Source organism: Aedes albopictus, chromosome 2, assembly GCF_035046485.1.
Source record: "Aedes albopictus strain Foshan chromosome 2, AalbF5, whole genome shotgun sequence".
NCBI lineage: Eukaryota > Metazoa > Arthropoda > Insecta > Diptera > Culicidae > Aedes > Aedes albopictus.
In genome coordinates, this window is record NC_085137.1 from 25,007,159 (window position 1) to 25,024,807 (window position 17,649).

General features: G+C 37.0%; 2 protein-coding genes across 2 annotated transcripts; one reads left to right on the forward strand and one right to left on the reverse strand.

Moving 5' to 3' along the window:
- Positions 1-1,621: 1,621 nt before the first annotated feature.
- On the reverse strand, positions 1,622-7,618 carry LOC109622657 (zinc finger protein OZF-like). Its single transcript, XM_062849324.1, has 4 exons — positions 7,354-7,618; positions 2,333-3,630; positions 2,214-2,275; positions 1,622-2,160 (listed from the first exon to the last, which is right to left on the reverse strand). The coding sequence occupies exons 1-4, from the start codon at positions 7,486-7,488 to the stop codon at positions 2,039-2,041; spliced, it is 1,617 nt and encodes a 538-aa protein (XP_062705308.1). The 5' UTR covers positions 7,489-7,618; the 3' UTR covers positions 1,622-2,038.
- Positions 7,619-12,208: 4,590 nt separating this feature from the next.
- Positions 12,209-17,245, forward strand: LOC134285993 (achaete-scute complex protein T4-like). Its single transcript, XM_062847555.1, has 2 exons — positions 12,209-12,230; positions 16,357-17,245. Exons 1-2 carry the CDS (start codon positions 12,209-12,211, stop codon positions 16,773-16,775), a joined length of 441 nt encoding a protein of 146 aa, XP_062703539.1. The 3' UTR covers positions 16,776-17,245.
- The last annotated feature ends 404 nt before the right edge of the window (positions 17,246-17,649 follow it).

Sequence of the window (17,649 nt, forward strand, 5' to 3'; positions counted from 1 at the left end):
AAGCACATTTTAGCATTTTAGGAGAGGAACAAACCAGTCTTCAGCAAACTAGTGTAAGAAACTGATAATCAGCTAGTTACGTTTCTTGGAAATGCAATCAACAATTTCTTTATTTTTTTCATATTTCAATAGCCATTCCTCCGTAATTATTTTAACAATTTCTTTTTCAGTTATTTTGAAAATTTCTCAGGCAATTTTATTGTGAATACTTTTGTAATTCTTTATGATTTTATTTTATTAAATTTATTGCTTACAAAAATTGCTGAACTGGAAATTCAGAAATCCTCAAATGAACTTGCTTAAAGAAAATCCAATGAAATTCACGAAAAATTTCCTGAGAATTTCCCAAAGAAATTGCCGGAAAAAAATCCATCAAAATTACCTTTGAGCTTTCAAAGTAGTTGCCAAGAGAATTCATATAAGAACTACCAGAGGAATTCCTGATGAAAATAGTAAGGCTTTTTAAATAAATTGGCCGAATTCAATATCACAGTAAATTGCCAAAATATATTCTATAAAAATTTCCACTAACATTCACAAAAAAATTTCGAAGAAATTTTCAAAGAATTTTCGAAGGAATTTCTGAAAAAAATTTAGAAAGAATTCCAAAAGTAATTGTAGTAACAGATTTTTTAAAGAACCACCAGAGTTTTTTTTTCAAAGAAATTCCCGAAGGAAAACTCTAAAAATATTGCCGAATTAATTTCCAAAGGAAATACCGAAGAAGTTCTTAAAGTAATAATAGAAGTTTCCAATTCCCAAATAAGTGTTCAATGCAAGTAACACCGGAAATGCCGAATGTGTTCCGAAATCATCTGCTGCATTCCTTACATAATTACTGAAGAAATCTAGAAGGCGAATACACACCTAATAGCATAGATAATGGAAGTCCAAAAGATCGATGAACATCGAGAAAAAAAAGTAGAATGATTTGCCGAAGACATTTCCAAACAAAATTGAGATGAAGTTCGCAGAGTCGATATCGAATGAATTACCAAAGGTTTCACTACATGAATTCCCGAAGGAATTGCCAGAAGAGTAATAGGAGAATTTTAAAAAGCAAATATCAATACCAGCAAATACTAAAAAATTGGCGAAGGAACCCTCGAGAAAACATTTCAAAAGATTTGCCAATGGAATAAAAAAAGCCATATAAACTCTTAGTGGAATTTCCGAAGAAATTTCCAAAGTAATTTTCGATGAAATTTTCAATAAATGCGTAAAAAGTGATTAGTATCGAATTCCAGACATATTACCAAATGAATTCTTAAAGAAATTGTCGAAGAAATTCGCAAATTTAAAGGAATTACTGAGAGAAGAAGTCCTAATTAAAATAAATTGCACAGTAATTTCCAAATAAATTGCCCGGGAATATTCCCTGAGGAATTATCGAAACAATGTTTTGCCGAAAACACAAATTGCTCTGAAAATGTATTCTTAATCAATGTATTCAATCCACAAAACAAAGGGGTTGTGATGATTATAAAGTTCAAACTGAAAATACAAATTCCATGTATGATTACGTATAATGTTATCAAGCTCTAAAAAAAACTGTTCTCTGTTTTCCACTATAACTCAGTCAAATTTGAACCAATTGACTAATTGACACAACTTTTGGAATGTGGTGAGATAGGTATAGTATCTACCCGTGTACAACATTTCAAGTCAATTGGTTCAAAATTAACTGAGTTATAGTGGAAAACAGACGAATATAGAAGCCACCGCCCAAGTGGCGCGATACCCTACATCATTGTACTAAGAAGTTGAAGGTGGATTGGTATTTCTTTTTACAAAAAAAAAAAGCAAAGCAACCTGGAAGCCACTGAAACTGGCACCCCCTAAGAAGAAATTCTAGATACGCCAATGCTGGTTTGGCTCGCGTGGTCGTTGATCAGTGCATATCGACTACTTCTAATCCCGTGTTGACGACTTAGGTCTGCCAATGTAGCACAGTTGATCAAGAAATGCTCTACCGAATTGTGAGTGCACCAGGTCTCAGACTTGGTTGTCGTTGCCCATGTTGTGGGATACTTTGGTCCTAATGTACGATGTCAGCACTTGCTTGTTTCTCTGATTTTGTATGGTTTCTCTCATGCTGCAGTAAGAACCGCTTTGTAATGAAACCCATTGGACAGTAGGAACACTTGTAAGGTTTTTCGCCTGAAAGAACCAAATTTATTTAAAAACATCCTTAAAGTAATAGACGATCTTACCTGTATGGGAATGCTCATGTCTCATACGGTTGGAAAAATCGGCAAATGATTTGGTACAGTATCTGAAACGAAACTTTTTGTGTTGACAAATCTTCATAAAACATTCCAAGCAAACCTACCGACACCCGTAAGGCTTCTCTCCCGTATGCGTTCGCATGTGATACAACAGCTTAGCCTTCACGCGGAACCGCTTCTCACAAACCTCGCATTTGAAAGGAAGTTCGCCCGGTGCATGGATGATCATGTGCGACTGCATCGCCCGTTTCCTCTTGAATGAAACTCCACAGATCGAGCAAACGAACGGTTTATCGTCCGTATGCTTTACGTAGTGACGCTTCAGACTTTGCTTATCGCCGAATCCTTTCGAACAAATTTCGCACTCGAACGGTTTCTCTTTGGTGTGACTGCGCTCGTGAATGGTCAGGGATGTCAGCGTGGGAAACTTGGCCCCACAAAGCGTGCAAATGTTGGACGTTTCATTGTACTTGAAGCGCTGATGTCGCTCCAGACTATCTTCCTGTTTGAACCGTTTGAAGCAAATTGGACATTCTATTGGTTTTCCTTCGTTGTACGTTAATCCGCCTTCTACCTTATTCACCTTGTGAACAGTGTGGGCATGAGTGAGCAGCTGGCTTTCGGTGTCGAATATTTCCGTGCATCCCAGTGCACAACATATTCTTCCAAACTTTGCGTAGAGCTCTGGTAGGCTGAGTTTTTCCTTTTTACTTCTAGTGGGCTTCTTTTTTAGGTGTATTCTTAAATGCTGTAGACATTTTTGACGTTCTAACATTCTTGAGCCACATGTTTTACATTCGTAAACAGTTCTAACGGTTGCCATTTTTCGTACATGAGCACCTACCGCGATTTCTGAGGAATAACTACTGTGACAAAATTGACATGAAAATTTTTTGATTCGCGGCTTAGACTGATCATTTCTATGACTTTCATCGCAATGTACCTTCAATTCTTCCCTGCTGGAAAATTGTTTCCAACAAGCACAACAGAGCCGTTTATCGCTGTCAATGTCAATTACTTCAAAGTGCTCCAATACATCCAAGGACGTATCCGGCTCTGAAGCTCGTTTGCGAGTTCTTTTTCTAGAAATGTAAGCTTTGCTTTCATTCCAGTCACTTTCATTGGCCTCATCATCATCATCATGATCTTCAGAGCTGGAATTGTGAACTTCCCTCGAATCTAAATGTGATTCATCCGAAATGCTATGTGCATCAATTTCCGTTACATCTTCTATACTACCGTCATTTTCTTCTTCTATATCATTTATGGGTATTTCGAGTCGAATCCTGTCACGAAGTATTCGATCAGATTGTCGTGCTTGTTTGATAAACTCCTCGACCTGTTTTAGCTGCTCGGCACACCGTTGGCAAATATTTTCCGGAAGACCATCATTTTCAATTATCTATAAAACAAATTATACTAAGTTCTTACAAGTGTATATCTTCATGAGCTGTAAACTAGTAATCCTACATTATAGAGATCTGCGGAGGCGGCCATTGTAAGCCAATCGTGCAGAAAGAACTGTCAAAGTGTGAGCCAAATGAACAGGCTGATCGTTCGTATACGAACTTATACTCTTATAAGAAGGCGTCGATTGAACGCACGAAAAGAAATTTAATGATTTAATATATAAGGTTTAATTGATATTTTTCATTAGTTACACCGTAATTGATTTCATAATATCAATTAATTATGTTTATTTGGAAACATAATGAAAGCTATATCATTTTCTTATACCCTGTATAAGTTTTGTGTTATGGTGAAAATGTATAAGTTTTAAATAATACATAATATAAGATCGTGCTTTGAACATTTACTCCAATACAAACAAACGTTGTCGCCGTAAATTCAACGGAGGAAGCCATTGTTATCATCGCTTCGCTGAAAAGTGTGCTTTTCTCTGTTTCTTTTAAAACTCAGGGAAAACTAATCAAATGGCAGAGCAAATTGCGCAAAAAGGAAGTGCTTAAAGATCACGGTAGGTATCATACATTAATTTTCTTTATTTCTATACGCTAACACAACTTTTCTCTTCGACAGGAAAACGGCCCCAATAAAGTTCCCTACCATCGCAATACTCATTCCGGCGCTCTCGAGTTCCTTGGCCTGGGAAAATAAAGGTCCACTGGCAACTAGAGGAAGATCGTCATCGTTGTTGCCTTCTCGAGAGCGGACCAGCCTTGAGCTGAACATGAATGTACGCCGGAGAGCTGAAAGGGATCACCAACTGCGTCGCTCTGGGATCCGGTGGAAGGCAACTGCTGTGGAAGCAAGCGCAGTGGAATTCTATGGGGGAAGATTCCTCCAGCACGAAGCAGCTTTGGGAGGGTCGTAGAACCGATTCATGTTCGTTTGCTAAGTTAACGTTGTAACGGCAATTTAAATGAGAGAATAAAATTATTTCTAGTGTTTCAAAATCTGTTTTCGTTTTTTTTTTCACCATGAAATTAAATTATTAAGTTTCCATAACCAAAATATACGGCAATAAAATTCATTAGGTTCAACGCATACGTACTATAAAACTTCTAATACAAGTTATTAAAAATACTAAATAACACTCATAAGCTAGAATTATAGATTTTATTAGTTGAATGTTATGCTTCATAATACACTTACAGATGAGATTTATGAGGAAAACGAAATGGCAAAAAAGTATAACATTTTCTTATACATTCAATATGGAATTTTTTTTTCGTGCGGTATTGCAATCCGAACTAAATAAATTAAAATTATTTATTTTTAATATCGAGAAATTGACGGTATATGTAAGTTTAGTAAAAAGATAGAATTTAATTAATTCTGCTTTCAAAAGCTCAAGCTTATGACGAAACTTTTGTTGCTGCACTTCTCGAAAAAACTTTCATTGCTGCTTCTTGCTTCATTTCTGCCGATATGTTTAGCTTAACACTTTGCAATAAATTTCAGATTTCATCGATTGCTCCGCTATTTTTTTCAAAATTTAGAAAAAAAAATCTACCATAATTAGAAAATGTAAACAAAACAACTTGAACCACTACGAAGTCACGCACAAAGTTTGAACATCTAGCTTTGCAGCAAGTGTTGGCAGCTGATGTAAACAAAATGAACAGCGTTGCCGAATCGACATATGTAACTTCCGCTTATCTCTATGTAGAGGATTTCTACTGTAAACTGTTAACATAATGAATAATGGCCAGTAGAATAAGCAATTTCGTCACAGAGAACAGACATCCAAGTCCAGTTCCAAAACTGTGTAAGGAATTTAACGGCCATTTGAAATCGGCAACACAAGTGGCAATAGCGTGGCGCTGCAATCGGTTAATTTCCCATACTAATTTAATTCACCACTTGAAATGTTTCAATTCACCACTGACTGTGGCAATATGGTGTTTGGTGGCGTTAGTGTTGTCATCGTGTATTGGTTTGCAACCTTACTCAAGTAAAGATTCAAATCCTTACACAACTTTCCGAATGAAATTTGTTCTAGCCTGGATGTCTGTTCTCTGTGATTTCGTCAATAATTTTGTAATGCCAGTATTTTTTTACTGCGTGCATACATTTTGGGGTGGTCTTTAGCCTAAACATCTATAGGTTTCCCTAATTTTGAATGTGCTCATTAAAATACTAAAACGCATAAAAATGTGTATGCAGCTCATTGTAAAACATGTTATTAAGCAAATTTCACATTTTTCCAATCCAACACATGCACGAACACTATCATTTAGTATTTTGTGGTTTCTTAAAATGACAATTGGGTTTTTAGGGGTATCCAGATTATTGCATAATCGGAATCTTCGTCCAAAAATTGGTCGAAATCCAAAATTTCATCATTTTCGGTGCCCGGGAACTATTTTTAAAATGCATTTAAAGTTTATACAGTCATGACTCGCTGGTTGGGGGCTTAATAGTTGGGTGGCTTTTTACTTGGGGCTCCGTTAGTTGAGCTGTCAGCCAACTAAAAAGCACCTGGATGTCATAATTCCATGTCAAACTGAAAATGACAACCAATCTGCAATTCCGAGGGACGAGCTAATGAGTTTTTGGTTTCTTTAACTTTACTGATAATCGAGAAGAATTTCTATTTCATATTTCGAAATATAATTCAATACTTCGAAACAAATGCAAAACATCGGCAATCTTTATTTTGTCGATCATTGAAAGCATTTTGTGCTTGCATTTTGGTCCGGGTGGTTTCATAAACATCTATATTTTCACTTCACCGAATAAAAATGGGTGAACATAATTATTTCTCGCATTGGCCATATATGTATCTTGCACAACGTATCAGTTTTGTTCTAAATGCAAAACAAATTGAAAAATTTTACTTTATACTTCCAACCTAAACATGATTAAAAAAACAATGCGCACGCCCCTTGTGCTGCTGTCACTTCACCTAAAGACACTATATATATGCTAAAGACACGAAATGTTCCAATTGGAATTCCAAATTTACTGTCAATGTCATTCCAATCGAGCAGGAGACCTGTCAAACGCGCTTTAAAGGCATTGTCCGGCAGCATCATCGTCATGATGCGGGCATCATCATCAACAGCAACAATCATCAGATTTCGTGTCTTTAGCATATAGTGTCTTTAACTTCACCCAACTAGCGAATCGAATTCGTTGGTTGGGTGGAGGTTGTGGCTCAACGAGCGGTTTCCGACTGTATGGGGAAAATTTTTTGTTCGCGGCGAACTGTCACTTTATCGATTGAACTGTCATTCTATTCACGGAAATTAAAACTGTTTTGTTTATTTAACCATCAAAACAAAGAAATTGGAAGGCAGTAAAATCACCTTATATTGCCCGCTGTGAAGATCTATAGATTCCGACGCAAATAAATGATTAGGCTCATTTTCAGCGTAGGTGCGTTATTAATGTTTGTTTACAAACGCGGTCTGGTTTTATATCTGTGGGCCCACGCAAGAAAAATCCACGCAACTATTTTACGCGCAGGAGTCTAAACAGGTGGAATACTCACAAAAATGAGCTCTTTCGATTAGACTAAAGGAAATGGCAATATTTGATTCACTAAACAACCCAATTTAAGTACACCTAATGAAAATCAGAAAAGAATCCTATCATCCCACCCGACCCCGTGTTCCCCCACATTTTTATTTACCAACAAAAGCAACTCAGCACTCACCTGCACCGAGGTGCACTCGGTTATGATCTGAGCGACGAACGATGTTCCTTCGGCTTCGGTTCCTTCCCACTGGGCAAAAACAGACATCACACAGATGGCACTTTCCAAACAAATGCGACAAATATGGCCGGCCATTATGGCAACGTTAATGCTGGTAACTTTTTCGATTACATGGAAGAGTTTTTTAAAGCTTGAATGCGCTGCAATTCTTGAAACAGTTGAATTTAGGTAGCAGCACAATCAACCGCGAACGTATTTGTTTTGATTTGTGAGTTTCTCACGGGACGGGCACTCAGATTTCAGTGTTGCCAGAATTAAACATGTTCTTTTCATTATTGGGTTCTTTAAGGGTATCCGAATTTTTCAAAATCAATTCTCCGACCAAAAAAATGGTCGAAATTCAAAATTTCATAATTTTTGGTAGCCGGGAACTATTTTTAGAATGCATTTAAAGTTTGTATGGGGAATATTTTTTTGTTCGGAGCGAACTGTCACTTTGTCAAATGAACTTTCATTCTACCCACAGAAATTAAATTTGTTTTGCTCATTTAACCATCAAAACAAAGTCATTAGATCGCAATAAAATCATGTTATATTTAGAAAAAATGAGCTCTTTTGATTAGGATAAAGAAAGTAGCAATATTTTAATCACTAAACCAGTGCTTCCCAAACTGTGCGCCGCAGCGCCATGAACATCTCTCAGGTGCGCCGCAGGCTCTTGAGTCAAAACACAAAGAATAAACTCTTATTATTAAATATTTATTTGTTTTATTGATGTCTTCTTATTATTAAAGGCAGAACATATTTGTTGTTGTTTAAGTTTTATTTAGTAAAAGTAGTGTCACCACCGACGAACCGACGTGACAGCTAGAACAAATAAATTCAAATTTGTTGTCCCCGACGCCATGATGAAAAACAGCCGAACACTACCGCCTCCTCTATAACGGTTCGCGTTGTTTTGATAGCTTGACTCTAAACCCCCGTGTATTCGTATAGGAAGGGGTTCGCGTCTGTGCTGATTTGACAGAAGCGTTCGCTCGCTTCGCTGGTCGACCGTTAAATTTAGGGGGGACAGTTTCGAAACACCACTGTCACGTCGGTTCGTCGGTGGTGTCACCTCACAGACTTTTTTGCATTGTATACCTGCCTTTTTGAAGAAGACTACAAAAGAAAGTCACTCAAAGGGGTTTTCTCTCTTCTAAATTTTCAATTAAAAAGTAAGCATTCCAAAGTCCACGAATGTTTTCAGGAATTTCTAATATTATCATGAAACAACTAGATTTTAACAAAGTTTTTAAAATTTCGGAATTTTGAAAATGTTTGTGAAGACTCTCAAACTTTTTATGATTCAGCTTAGTTTTTGATTTTAACAATAGCTTGTTATTCAAAGCAGTCTTCCCACAAACTCAACACATGTTCAACTTCTGTACGTTTTCATGCACTTGTGTTGAACATCAAACGCCAAACATCGGAGTACCCGTGTTTGCTAGTGTACTCCGTACCGAAAAGTAAAGTACTCAAGTACAAAACTTCTGTACGTACAGAAGTACAAAACGAAAATCGAACCGAGCGCAAACCGAGAATGAAACCCGAAGCGGCTTTCGGATTGGTAAACGAGTGGTGCCGAAGTGTCAATCGTCATTCGAGAAAGTTCTTTTTTGCACGATTGCTTCCCACTACGTTTCGCGCGGTACTCGTGTACTGTACATATGTACGTACTTGTATTTAAAACGAACTTTGAACAGAAGTACATGTTTGGGTACAGATTTGTGTGTTGCGGTATAAACACCAGGTCGGAGTACAGACGGAGTTTAAATACAGCAGTACTTAGCGAGTTCGGTGTTCGTTTGGGAAGACTGATTCAAAGTAAATATTTCAACAAACTTTTTTGAAGTTCTTTCTACAATTGGGTTCTTTAGGGGTACTCTGATTATTTTATATTCGGATTCTCCATCTAAAAATTAGTCGAAATCCAAAATTTCATAATTTTTGGTAGCCGGGAACTATTTTTAAAATGCATTTAAAGTTTGTATGGGGAAATTTTTTTGTTCGGGGCGAACTGTCAATCTATCGAATGAACTGTCATTCTATCCACAAAAATTAAATTAGTTTTGTTTATTTAACCATCAAAACAAAGGAATTGGACCGCAATAAAATCACGTTATACTCAGAAAAATGAGCTCTTTCGATTGGGATGTAGAAAATTGCAATATTTTATTCACTAAACAACCCAATTGTCACCTATAATTACTGTCAATCTCTAGGTCTTCGTGCTGTCTCAAACGTTCTGGGACGAAATTTTTATTTATATCACTATCTTATATCACTTAGGCTGATACAAATTTATTTTTGACTTTTTGTCAAAAATTTTTGACTTTTTTCAAAAATTTTAGCTGGATTTCGCATTTTGAGGGGGCAGATGAAAAATATTTATCAAAATATCGGGTCTTGCTGAAAATTCTTTAACAAATCCGATGAGTTTTTATTTTTCAGAATAAATGCTTTATTATTTTTATCCCCCCCTTCGACCAGCCAAAGAGTGGTGGGACAAAAAGTGAAATAAATATTTGTAACGGCCTTATCGTAAAAAAATCTGCGACAATTTATATGTCAATTTTGTCCATAATTCTTTTTTGAGTAGTAACCCTCCGCATACAAAAAATGGCCCTACACCGTCACTGTCAGCTGTCTTGACAGCTTCTGAATAATACATTTTTATAAATATTTTTGACTAGCCTCATAAAATAGACTATTGGGTTCTTTAGGGTACACACTAGCGTGGTTCAAAAAATCGTTTTTGCTCCACACCGCTTATTCGATTCCTAACCAGATTGTATGCCTTCTCACAAAATTTGAGCTTATTTGGTTGAAAATTGAGACTGCACAAGCCTGTCAAAGTTTGTATGGGAATTACTATGGGAAAACGATGTTTTTCATTCAATCGACCGTAGCATTTCCACAAGTGCCCTATTGGGCTAGTGGACCCTTGGTAATACTAGGCTACTCTATCAGCTACAACTTTGCCGAAGACCGCATTCAAATCGGACGCCTCATCAATTAGTTATCGATTTGTATCCAACTGGGCAAACTTTAGCTATGATCCTCCAGCTTTCCAGCAGGCAACATTGCTGCATATGGCGCCAAAGATAGCACACTGAAATCATGGCTACTATCATGTTCCACTGCAGAATGCAGTGATGCCCACCGAATAGTTTAACCATCATGAATAAAGATTTCGATTCTGGATAAAAATCGGTAATAGTAGTTTACGCAACAAGGTGCAGAATGACGATTTTTACAGCACGAGTCGTACATTTATCCAACGAGGCTTGCCGAGTTGGATAATTACGACGAGTGCTGTAAAAATCGAGTTCTGCACCGAGTTGCGTACAACATTTTTTGCAAGTTCATAAATTACCGCTTGAGGATAGTTTTTACAAAACTTTTTCATCAAACTGTATGCTGATGCTCATAACAATGTTCGAGAAAATCTGATCATAGCAGGTTATACTGTGCAGTTGTCACAATTTTTCAAACCTGCGTCCAGAAAGCATCAAGAAGTTGATCAAAACTGAAAACAGTGCTGTAATGGTTCATTACGCAACGCAAATCAGTGCTGTAATGAACCATTACAGCACTGTTAATTTGGTGTGGGAAAGTAGGCCTTTTCCTGTCAGATTTGCGTGAGGTAAAACAGCCTATTACGATGAGAAATTGCAAAAATAATTAATGAGGCGTCCGATTTGAATGCGGTCTTCGGCAAAGTTGTAGCTGATAGAGTAGCCTAGTATTACCAAGGGTCGACTAACCCATTAGGGCACTTGGGGAAATGCTACGGTTGATTGAATGAAAAAAGTCTTTTCCCCATAGTAATTCCCATACAAACTTTGACGGGCTTGTGCAGTCTCAATTTTCAACCAAATGAGCTCAAATTTTGTGAGAAGACATATAATCTGGTTAGGAATCGAATAAGCGGTGTGGAGCAAAAAACTATTTTTTGAACCACGCTAGTACATATCAATCCTGAATTGCCTGTTCGGTACTCTTTTTTACGAAAATAGGACGGTACGATTTCGGTAGTTTCAGTGATCGATCTTACTAATGTCGAATTCGTTTTTGATTCAGTTCCAACCTGGGTTGGAACTGGATGAGATCACAGTTTCAACCCCAACCCGACTTCGGTTTCGCTTGTACTAAAGTTTCTTTGAGTTTGTTTGACGTTTGTTTGTTTACACATTTTCCGCCAATCCAGTTCCAACCCAGGTTCAAAAACGAATTCGACATAAGGCTTGGTGCACCAACTGTCAAAACCGGGTGCAAAAGGTAAACAATCCATTGTTGCTGTATTCAGCTGTTCTAATTTCGTCAAAAATTTACCGAAAACGGTAATCGAAATTAAGTGTGCAGATTCCACCCAAAAATTAACTGTAAAATTTAGGCCTCAAGTTGGCCTCAAATCCTTCCCAACCAAGCTGAATCATACGACCAAGTTTCAGGGAATTTGGCCGACAAAAACCCCCCATGACAAAGAAAACAAACCTGCCGATAATACCCATCGTCACCCTACCTTGGTGGAATAAATTCAACTTTTGCCAGATTATTCGAAACGTTCATGCATGAAATATCTTTGAAAACAACTTCAATTATGTATTAGTCTGTCTCTTATTTAGCCTAGTGGTTAAGGCTATGGATCGCCAAACCGGAAACGGCGGGTTCGATTACCGTTCTAGTCGGGGAAATTTTCTCGACTCCCTGAGCATAGTGTATCATTGTGCTTGCCTTTCGTACTCAGCTGATTGGATGCTAAAATGTGTAGCAAATTCCATAAAAAAAGTTGCTGTAAATTACTGACAAGATGTGTGATAAAAAATTCCTAGGTAACTCGATTTCAGCGTCTTTTCAAATTTACATTCCCATGTATGAATTCCTGGAGAAATATCTGGAGGAATCGCTTGAGCAATTCTTGAAGCAACTGATGGAACAACTTCTGAAAGAATCCATGGTACAACTTTTGAAGAAATCCCTGCTGAAATTTCTGAAGTAATTCTAAGAATATTGAAGAAGTCTTTGATATTTCTGAAAATATCGCTGAAGAAATTCCAGGAAAAATCTAAAAAAAATCTATTTGAATTCCTAAAAGATTTTCGAAGAAAAAAAAACAGGTATGTTTTAAGAATTCATAGATGGATGTTCTGAAGAAATCCTAGGAAGAATGCCTGAAGAAACACTTGAAACCCTCTGGTTGAATACCTAAGTAAACTTATTGAAAAAAAAATCCTGGAGAAATCCCCTAATAAAAATCCTAAACATTTTTTAATGAATTCCTGGAGGAATCCATAGAGAAATTCCTAGAAGCACATAGAGGAATACCCGGCAAAATTTCTAATGAAATGTTCAAATCATTGCGTAAAAATCCTTATAAGAATCTCTGGAAAGATCTGTAAAAAAAAATTCTGAAGGAATCCTTGAAGGATTTTCTAAGACTTTCTTAAGACACCCTTGGAGCAATTTCTGGAAGAGAAATGTCTTGAAGGAATATCTAAACGAATGTAAAGAAATTTAGGTAATTTCCATAAGGCCGATACAAATTATATTTTGACTTTTTGTCTCCTCCACCGACCCCCCCCCCCCAAACCGCCCCTCAAAAAATTTTGGCTGGATTTTGGAATTTGGGGGGGGGGGGGCAGATGAAAAATCAACATTTCGGGGTTTGGTGAAAATTCTTTCACCGAAATCCGATGAGTTTTAAATATTTTTTAGATTAAATGCTTTATTATTTTTATCCCCCCCTCGACCAACCAAAGAGTGGTGGGACAAAAAGTGAAATAAATATTTGTAACGGCCTAATAATCTCTTGCGGAATTTCTAAAGAAATCCTCGGAGGAAATACTTTATAAAGCTTCTGAAAAAATATGAAGAAGTTCTGAATTTCCGATTCTTAATATATCCGTGAATCATTTTCTAAAAAAAAATGTCCATGAAGTATTTTCGAGAGAGTTCATGTAAGATTTTCTAGATGAATGCTTCCAAAAATTTCTGGAGGAATCTTCATGAAAAAAAAACTGAATAAACTCGTACAGATTTTCTTTAAGAATCCCTGGGAGATTTTTTTCAGGAGCTCGTGAAAGATTTTTTAAATAAATCCTCTGATGGTTTCCAACAAGGGTCCATGGTAGAACTATCGATAAATCTGTGAAAATATTTTCAAATTGATGCTTGGAGAAATTTGTAAAGAAATCTTTGGAAGAAAACCTAGGGATATTTCTAATGAAATTATTAGTCAAATGTATGATAAAAGCAACGGGATGTTCTTAAAGAATGCCTCGAAAATTTTGTGAAGAAACCCTTAGGGAAGTTTTTATAGGAATTCCTGCAAAAAAAATCCCTAATGGATCTCACGCATTTTTAAAAATAATCTCCGGAGAAATTTTTAAGGGAAGCTCAGGAAGATTTTCTGACAGAAATTCAGATTTTTAATACAAAAGGGAAGCTCAGGAAGATTTTCTGACAGAAATTCAGATTTAAGCAAACCCCGGAGAAAGCTTTGGAATTAATACTTGGAAGATCGTTTGAGATAATGTGTAGAGGAATTTCCGAAGGCTTTTTCGGAAAAAAAATTTTTAGAGAAGTCCCGAAAAATAGGGTAAATCTCTGAAGAATTTTCTAAAAATATCCCTGAAGGAACTTCTGCAGAAACTCATACACAACTTTCTTACACAACTCTATGTGAAACTAATGGAGGAGTCCTAAGTGGAATTTCTGGAAAGTTTGGAAGTTGCTGTGGGAATTTCTGGTGAAGTCCTGTGAGGAATTTCCAATGTTACTCCAGTAAAAAAATTTGATGGAACTTTTGAAATATATTTCGAAAAACTCTGGAATAGTTCTGAAGGCATCGCTGGAAGTTTTATTAAAGAAATCCCTGGAGAAATTTCTGAGTACATGTCTGAAGAAACTTCCAAAAATATCTCTGGTATCAGTAGGTCGGCTCCAGAGGCACGTATATCTGAACGAATTTTTGAAAGAATCCTTGGAGGAATTTCTGCTCAAAAAATGGGAGAATTTAAAAAAAATCATGTACACTGAAGTTTTTTTACGCGTTATTTAAAAAAAAAACGTCGTAAAAAAAATCGTGTTATTTCAAAACCCGTCGTAAAAAAAACGAGTTTTTTTTTTCAAAAACACGCGCAAAATAGTCAGGATTACATCTAACGTGACTTGATTTTTTTGACTTTTTTAACGACGTTTTTTGAAATAACGCGGTTTTTTTACGACGGTTTTTGAAATAACGCGGTTTTTTTTACGACGTTTTTTGAAATAACGCGGTTTTTTTTACGCGGTACCATTACCGTCGTAAAAAATACTTCAGTGTATGTGTATGATGCTTTGAAAAAAAATCTTTATGGAATTAGTAGAATAAGAGGAGTTTTTGAGCAAACCCCTGAAAAAAATTTCCAAATTAATCCTTAGGAGATTTTTTGAAAGAACCCGTGAGGGAAGTTTTGGCCAATACTCGGACAAATTTCCGAAAGATTTTTTTTAAGTAAGATTTTTTAGAAGAACTTCTTTAGAAATTTTCGGTAGATTTTCTAAAGGTATCTCCAATAGATTCTTCAAATTAATGTTTAAAGAAATTTCTGAATAAACATCCAGAGGATGTTCCTGGGCGAACTTCTCAAACAATCTCTGAAATGATTTGTGAAAATAAATGACACTTCTTAAGGAACACATGGAAGATTTTCTGAAATAATCTGTAACATGGTGATTAATTTTGAAAAGTTTTCTTCCGAGACCGTCGTAATAAAGTTGAAAATTCTTAGTACACCTAATTTTATTTAACATCGCAAAAGCGTTATAAACCTACATTTAGAAAGATCGTTCGACAAATACAGCACAATCAGTTACCGCGCTATATCAAGTGCTTGTCATGAATCTCTAAATTTCCGAGGAACCCCTTGAGAAATTTCAGAAGGGATTCATGAAGGAATTTCTGAAGCAATTCGTAATGGAATTCCAGGGTAAATCCTCTAAGACATTTTCAAAGGCCACCCTGAATGATTTTCTGAACTTTTTAATATTTTAAGGACTTTTAGGCAAATAACGTTATTGTGTATGTCCATTAGCGTGGGTCATCGGAACCGTTTTCTCAGATCAAAGCTTTTTTGGTTCCGTTTCGGTTCCTGAGTATCTGTGCAAAATTTGAGCTCGATCGGTTGCGTCTACATTTTACGCATTGCAATTGAAATTTGTATGGGAAAACATACTTTTTTGCATTTTTCACAGATATTGTAAAATGATAGCCTAGGATGTTCTGAAAAACTTGAAGATCACAAAGCGATCCGATGCTTGTGAAAATAGTTACAACCATCGAACCGCATGCATTTCCGAAAAAAAAAAATCCTACAATTCTTATCAAAATACCGTGGAAAATTCTTCTAAAATATGTCTAGAATTTTTGACAGAAATGAGCATGAATATTTAGCAGGAATTTTTAACTCTACATTCTACAATGTTTTATAGTTAATTCACGTTTTTTTGCTCTCTTTAAAATCCTTAAAAAATATTTCGATTTTTTATTTGTTACACATTTTTCTTCGTGAAGTGCGATTTTGTGGTGGCCCCTGAAATGTGGGGGCCCGGGGCCATGCTCCCCCCTTAAATCCGGCCCTGGGTTTCTTCGAGAACTCCTCCAGTAAAACATTAGAATAACTAGCCACAGAAGTCCAATGTAAGGACTGTTTGTATGACTAAACAATCAATTATAGCATAAAAGTTATGAATTTAATTCAATAGGAAAAGTGACAATAGCGCCATTGAAGTTCTAGTGTATTTCTATTAGTAAAACTGTGTCCCGCATCAGTGCATATTATTTCTGGTCACTTGCTTAGATTTCTAAAATTTAAAACAACATGGCCAGCAAATTTCAAAATGCCATCTTCAAATTCAAAGTCTTAATCAACATTACCTCTATGTTTACGCTTATCTTTTTTTTTTGATTTCTTCTAGTTCACCCACCGTTACCATCATCATCATCGCAAGCTTCAACGTCCACGCTTCCGCCTACTACCACCACCAACCAGAACACCCACCTCCTCCACCATCAGCATCAACCACGCACCACCGCCGGCAAACACACCATCATCGAGCGTCGCAACCAGCGGGAACGCGTCCGTGTGCGTGCCGTGAACGAAGCCTTCGCTAGACTCCGCCAGGTGGTGCCAACGACTCGTTTCTCACCGAAGCGGGTGTCGAAAGTGAAAACGCTGAAGCGCGCGGTGGAATACATCGGTGATCTGCAACGGCGCCTGGCCACCATCGAGGGCATGCTGCTGGTCGACTCATCCATCCTGCAGGTCCCATCGTGCACGGCTGCTGGGTGGAAGGAGCGGCGGACAACAGATAATTGCAAACCGTTTGGAGCTTAGAAGTAATTGTGGCTTAAAATATTGGTAAATTATAGACGCTTTTTGGGGAATGTGCCTGCCTGGCCTATCATCCGGGGAGGGGCGATTGAGGGAAGTTTGGGGAAATTTGAGGAAATGTAGAAGATGGACCAGGCAAAAGCGAGGCAGAGTTTCTTCAATCTTTCGGGCGGGTGCTTTTCTCCACATTCTCCTCGCGCCAACGCCAGTCTGCTGCCTTCCTTTTAATTTAAGGCTCCAATTGGTTCTAGTCATTTCTTATGCTGCTGGCTGCTGTGTATACTTTCCTTCTCGCTTTTGTTTTTCTCGCTGGTTCTGTGCTCCATCTTTGAAATGTGCTTCTTGATCGTCTTTGGCGTGTGCTTCTTAATAAATTACTTTTCTATTCCGTAAAAGTTGATTAACCTGAGTTTCATTTCTGCTCTTTTTGTTTTGATCTACCTTCCTCGCTTGACTAGAGATGGGGCTTTTAGGGTCTTACGTCTCGTATTAGCTAAGGCGCAGCGGGGTGGGTTAAAACGAAGGAATTTATAAGGCAACGAAAGGATTTTGTGAGTTATTCAATAGCTTATTATTGATTCTAGAAATTATGTTTACTGAATATTTATGAAGACTCATAAAAATATTCAAAATATCAGAATACTGCGTTGGTCCACGGTAAACTTTGACTGAGAACGAATATTTAAAAATTCCCCGCCCTACCCCTGATAAAAAATATCATAAAACTACGATACATTTTATTGTTACAACACCATTTTTTCGAAAAATATGCACCATTAAACGTATTGTAATTTACACGACACACTCACCATCACCCCTATTGTTCTATACCATTCGGCGAATGGTAAATGGCACTTTTACAATAAAAAATGGTGGT